This window comes from Toxorhynchites rutilus, chromosome 2 (assembly GCF_029784135.1).
Source record: "Toxorhynchites rutilus septentrionalis strain SRP chromosome 2, ASM2978413v1, whole genome shotgun sequence".
In the NCBI taxonomy this organism is placed as follows: domain Eukaryota; kingdom Metazoa; phylum Arthropoda; class Insecta; order Diptera; family Culicidae; genus Toxorhynchites; species Toxorhynchites rutilus.
Window position 1 is genome coordinate 338,486,464 of NC_073745.1, and position 6,818 is coordinate 338,493,281.

At 39.3% G+C, this 6,818-nt stretch overlaps 1 protein-coding gene across 2 annotated transcripts in view; it reads left to right on the forward strand.

Moving 5' to 3' along the window:
- The window catches only part of LOC129767921 (putative uncharacterized protein DDB_G0291608), a 76,078-nt gene extending 70,180 nt beyond the window's left edge, over positions 1–5,898 (forward strand). For both annotated transcript variants that reach the window (XM_055769201.1, XM_055769200.1), the window contains one exon: positions 4,730–5,898. In XM_055769201.1, coding sequence (XP_055625176.1) covers positions 4,730–5,356 — 627 coding nt within the window. In that variant the 3' untranslated portion in view covers positions 5,357–5,898. The remainder of the gene's footprint in view (positions 1–4,729) is intronic.
- Positions 5,899–6,818: the final 920 nt, after the last annotated feature.

Here is a 6,818-nt window from a genome sequence, read left to right on the forward strand (position 1 = left end):
ACTATCTGAGATGGTGCTGCCAACAGCCAGTCGAGTTGGCATGAAATTCGTCCAATAAGGCTGTGTAATGCTCTCCGGTAATTGTTTTCCCTTCAGCAGGTAATCGATGAAGATTATGCCATACACATCCCAAAAAACGGACGCTGAAATCTACCCGGTCGACTAAAAAAAATAAAAAATAGAACGTCGTGCAAAATGCACTTGTTTTACGATTTCTGGATTCGTAGCCTCTTTTGGCTTCACACATGAGCTAGTAACAGAACTTCTCGAAATGAATCTTGTTCATTTTTTGTGAACATTCAGCCCATGTAGTACAGGGTGGGCCATTTAAAGTGGAAGGATATGTTTTTGCAATAGCAAAGTAAAGAAGTGGAATTTTAAAATTTTTTTTTGAAATTCATTTATTTTGGTCCAAGGAGATTTGTTCTAACTACTTTTTGATTATGATATCTCGTAAATGACCGCCTCTGGCCTTGACCGCAAAATGTGCCCTTTTTTCGGCATTTTCCATCACTTTGCCCAATGTTTCGGCCGATATGGCAGCAATTTCTTGTCGGATATTGTCTTTCAGCGCAGCCAGGGTCCTTGGTTTACCAGTGTATACCTTGGATTTTAAATATCCCCATAAAAAAAAAGTCAGGAGGCGTCAAATCAGGTGATCTCGGTGGCCAGTCATAATCGCCGTTTTTCGATATTAATCTTCCGGGGAACATTTTGCGCAATAATTTGGTCGTGGCAGCCGCTGTATGGCATGTAGCGCCGTCCTGTTGGAACCAGTAATTGTCCAATTCATTTTCACGAACAAATGGCAATAAAAAGATGCCTAACTCTTGCGAACGATGGCGACCTGATGTCGATGGAGTCTCTGCAACACTGGCTCGAACGGCATCAATATTCTCGTCGAAACGTCTTGGTCGTTGTCTGGACAGATGACTGGCATTACCAACACTACCAGACGATATAAATTTGGCATATAATCGACGTATAGTGTTGTCTCCAGGCGATGTTTTAACTTTATTTTTATTTTTCCACGCACGTTTAGTTAACACAATTGAGAAGTTATTTTGAATGTACAGCTGAACAATTTCAGCGCGTTGTTTAGGTGTGTATTGTTCCATGGTTAAAATTGTACTGAAATGACGCTTCCAACGCGGTATGACATTTGTTAATCTGACATCTCTGTCAAAAGTTACGGGCTTGCCAGATGCTTCCACTTTAAATGGCCCACCCTGTATATTGGGTTACTAGTAGTATAATTGATTTTGGGTTATGAAGTTAGGTTTGGTATTTGATTCAGATGGTGTCTTAATTGGTTAAATTCGAGATAAGGTAAATGATTTTGGTTTGTCCAGTCGAAAATATGATCATGGTTTGCCCACTTTTTTGAATGCTCTAATTCAGCGCTCCTGTGTCAAATAAGGCCTTCGAATGTTTCGAAACATATAAATGAAATTGCCTTTTACATGATTTATAGTAGTTTGATAGTATATTTTTACGAAATCACATGTTTTAAAGGATTATAAAATACACCTTCTATTTGTGTCAATGCGTCCCTCATTCGAGCTAACTTTTAATCGATCACCAGATGATTATTTGGCACGTATTCAGACCTTTTCTGGATTACAACACTTATAAATATTGTAAACATCATGCTTGCTCACCATTTGTATCGGATTTACATAGCTAAACCATTAAATTAACGCATTTTGATGAACTCAATTCTGATCATGAGTTGTCCAATTCAATAATGTTGTTTTGTCCACATGATTTCTATGGCAACCGCTTGGCGCGCTGCAGTTTGTTTATGTTTGTTTATGGTGTGCTTCGCGCATAGCAGAAGTATGGTTTTTCTGTGTTGATTGTGTTGAGGTGAACACTTCTAAAATGCCAAAGAAAAGGCAATATTCTGAAGAAAGCCTAAATTATGAATGTATCAATATGATGACAGCAAACTCAAGCAATGATAAATGCAACATCTAATTGTGAATTCGAATGTTTTCATTCAAAAATGGAGATTTCTAAAACCGGACAAACCATGATAATTTTTTTGGGCAAACCACGATCAGAGGTGGTCAAACCATTATCATAATTCTTCTTTAAGGAAAATCGTTAAAAAGATAAAAAATTGAATAATTTCAACACCTTATGGTAGTATTAGCAACTAGAGACTTGGGGCTTTTCAACAAACCCAAACTCGTATCGATTATGTGTGATTTTCATGAAGAAAAATCGATTTGCATTTACTAGTTGCGTAAAAACACCCCAAATTGGACAAACCAAGATCATTTACCCTACTACATATATGAATCATTTATGGTTAAAGAAAATAATTCCAACGCTGAGAAATCGTTTATTTTTAGTATGAAGATATATTATTTATCATGACAATGTCTACATTTGATAAATCAGCCTGTCAAAAAACAGTCTGAAAAAACCAGACAATATTTTAGGCATTATTTGAATTCAACGCGACATTCTATTTGCACCATTACTGACAGTGACCACTTCATGTTGTCGGTTGCTGCTTCCAATTTACGGATAAAGCAGTGAAACAAGTGAATAATAAGTGTTATGATTGCGGCGATTTTCCATTGCGTAGCGCATTATGAGCTCAACATTAAAACAATTGAGTTTTTTTTTGCACATGAATTATAAGTAAAATGTTTGCGACACTCCATTGTGGGATTCAAGCATCTGAAGTTTTGAGATTCTACGATAACATGTTGTTGGTACTTTCTCGGAAGTGTACACTTGCTGTTTGAAGCACTCCTGTTCGTACAAGAATCTTATTATCAAATCATACACTTTTTTGTGAGGAAGTGGTACAACGACTACTCGAAGTAACAACTGGTCTTCCCAAAACGTCGCGGATTACACTTCAGTCGAAGTCGCTTTACGAGTAATTACCGCAAGCAATCATGTGTGTTTAGAATCAAATTACTGATTTCTATCGCTCTAATCGTTCACGGCTTTGTTCCTATCAGACATCGATGCGATGGTGGGATAATTGTGTTTTAGTGCCCCAAAAAAAGCTTGTTGGTTTTCGGTAATAACGATCAAGTGCACACACGGTTTGAATTATATCGAGAATATTTTTCTCAAGTATATTAGATACCATCGATAAATCAGTTCTGACGTAAAAACCGACCCACCGTGAGTTGCTAAATTCATCGGACAACTGTGACATATCCTGGTGCTCTTGCAAAGGCACCCCGAGCGGACACAATAAAACAACAGAAATTTGTCAAAATGTCATCCATCAAACCATTCCCAATTTGTTCCGTTCCGACCGAGTCGCCGCCGCCTCCCGTTTGCCGTGATGACTTCATTGCCCACCACCACCATACGAAATTCGCAACCAAAAAGTCATCCATCCAAAACCCATCAGTTAATCAAAATTGATGGATCTTTGCATGCCTATTTGGTGACATTTCTACCTTTGTCCGATTGTCTACTCTCCGGGATCGATCTTTGCCCAGATGCTAATAGAGTCACCCCCTCAAGCCCCTGTTGATCTATTCAAATGCTAATTCTGCTGATGAACGTAAGGTTTGTTTCATCTTTTGTTGACTTTTACGTCCATTCACACAAACGGTGTAATTAATGTTCAATAATAATAACGCTATGGGAAAAGTGTACAATACGTGCATGTTCATTATCAATCCATACTCATTTTGCGTCAATGCGGACTTTGATGCCGGAAACGAGACGCCGTGTTGACAATCCTCATTTGCGCGATTCTGCGCGAGGGCAAATATATCGACCACAAGTCATCAGCCAAAATCTGCGTACTTTCGATTGAAAGTGTTTACATTGGTGATAGAATTTCGGCGATGGGTTTTTACTCAAGTCGATTCGAGTGCGGAACAGATGACTTAATTCGCAACAGTGTCATGTTTCGAGCAGCATCCCCCGGCGGTGCGGAAGCGGAGATTTGTAACAGTTTTACTCGGCACACAAATCGGAACTAAATGTCCAAATGTTTGTCAATGGATAGGGTTTCATTCACTTAGTTGGAGAGATGTAATAAAATAATATAACTGATCTTTTGTTCCGTTGGGAAAGCGACTTCCGCGTGCCGTGTTGAAGACGGAATATCTGGCAGCTATCGATTTTTCTCTCCCCCGCATACCTTTATTTGGGTTGCAAGGGAATACTCTTAAAACGAATTGGATTGCAAGGAATCTGCGATTCTGAATTTAATACGAGTGGATTTAACAATCGAAGGATTGAGATTAAACTTTGAACACGCGGCATAGTGGATTCATTATTTAGCGATAAAATTGCTCGTATACAAAAAAAAAAGTCCACCAAGATCAGATCCTAAACGAAAGTGAAGATACGCTATAAAACTGAAATTATTGTTAGTGGCGAACATAAGCATTATCCATTGAAAAACGCAATCTCGGAAAACATGTTGAGACTGTAATAAAAATTTTATTATTGCATTACTCACTAAACAGTTTTGTTTTAATTATGGTTGCTTCAACTACTTCAACTGGAGATAGCGCAAACGCTTGACGACCCATTCAGTGATGAGCTAATGTATGTTATTCAGGTTGAGGAATTCATTGAGGCATCTCAAGGGTGCGTCATCTTAGTATTACGCACGGTTTTTAATTAGTGAAAGAGTAGTCATTCCGAAAGAAGTAATCATTTTTCACTGAAGTGCTGTTAATGAGAATATCTCCGTTTTTCTAATTGCTTCTTTTTCTGTCTATATTTTTAGGTTAAAATTTGGTTTCAAAACCGCCGCATGAAGTGGCGCAACTCGAAGGAACGCGAGCTTCTGGCGAACGGAGGTTCCCGCGATCAGACGCTCCCCAACAAAAACAATCCCAACCCAGACCTGTCGGATGCCCGCGGCGATCGAACCCAATCTTTGTCCCCGCCATCTTCGCCACCACCCACAATATCAGACCAACAACAGCAACAGCCGCAACAACAACAATCTCACTCTCCACAGGAACAGCACTCTCCCCAGCCTCAGAAGTCCCCACTTACCCCTCTGAAAACACCATCACTGATCAACTTCAAACCCAAATTTGAGCTATCCAAAAATCCGGGGATTGAATTCAAGTACGAATTTGATGACATGAACACAGCTTCAGCAAATCCTCAGCAACAAACCCAACAGAATCAACAGCAGCAGCAGCAGCAACAATCGAGGCCACCATTGCTCAATAGCTTCTACGCGGGAGCGGACCGCGACCGTGAGATGTTTGTGGGAAGCGGCGTTGTCTTCAACAATCGACCCAACAGTTGCTCATCGTCGGACAACATGTCCTCGGGGCTGTACTACGACGATTATGACTCCAACTCGGACGATTCCGACGAGGAAATCAATGTCACGTGACCTGACAGCGGGGAGGATTCCGGTTAAGCAAAGTTCTTTCATGTTTCAGCGCGATACGTGTATAAATTGTTAGCTCAAGATCGTTTCTATTTCTGATTTTTTAACACTCGTCACTTGTTAGCTGTAAGATTATAAATGGTATAATATTAGAGTAAAGGTAAAAAAAAAGAACTGTAAATTTGTACAAGCATCTCGAACGGTTTTTAGGCAACCTTAAATTACTTTAGCAACCTGGCTACAATTCTCGTACTCTTGTATATAGTTATTATAAGCATATGTTTGTTCTATGGAATACGGTTCAGCAACTTCAGGGTCGGAGACGCAGTCACCGATTCATCAAGCGTATAAAAATCATTCGTAGGCTAGCGATATGAACTCCACTTTCCAGAGGATAAAAACTGGGATGAGTAAAATGTAATCTACTGTATTCCACAAATGTAAGGGTAAAATGTGTACCGGAATTTGAGAAAATAAAAAAAAACATTAAGACGGAAAAGTGGCAACATCATTCAATAAAATAGAAACCAAACAAAAAGTCAAGTTTAGAGCATTATCTGATTATAGGTATGAGAAAAAATAAATGTAATTCTGGAAAATTGAAGGTTTTATGTTCTATATGCTGAAAGAAATGAGAAATCAGAATGTTGATTAATTGTTTAAAACTGTGTCTTCATCTGTGGACCAAACAGGCTTTTTTGGTGTAATCTGCAATACATTCATACAAAACCAGTCCAGACACCAAAGCTCAACACCAAAGGGAGTTGTTCTGATAGTTTTATGACGTAGAACTACGACTTTCAGGAAGGGTGCCAAATCAGAAAGCAGGTCCCTTTTTTATGAAATAAAGTTAACTTTAATAACTACAGGGTGGGCCATTTAAAGTGGAAGGATTTGTTTTTGCAATAGCAAAGTAAAGAAGTGGAATTTTAATTTTTTTTTTTTGAAATTCATTTATTTTGGTCCAAGGAGATTTGTTCTAACTACTTTTTGATTATGATATCTCGTAAATGACCGCCTCTGGCCTTGACCGCAAAATGTGCCCTTTTTTCGGCATTTTCCATCACTTTGCCCAATGTTTCGGCCGATATGGCAGCAATTTCTTGTCGGATATTGTCTTTCAGCGCAGCCAGGGTCCTTCGTTTACCAGTGTATACCTTGGATTTTAAATATCCCCATAAAAAAAAAGTCAGGAGGCGTCAAATCAGGTGATCTTGGTGGCCAGTCATAATCGCCGTTTTTCGATATTAATCTTCCGGGGAACATTTCGCGCAATAATTTGGTCGTGGCAGCCGCTGTATGGCATGTAGCGCCGTCCTGTTGGAACCAGTAATTGTCCAATTCATTTTCACGAACAAATGGCAATAAAAAATCGGTTATCGTTGTCCGATAACGCTCCCCATTCACGGCTACCGTTGCTCCATTTTCGTTTTCAAAGAAGTACGGGCCGATGACTTTATCGGCA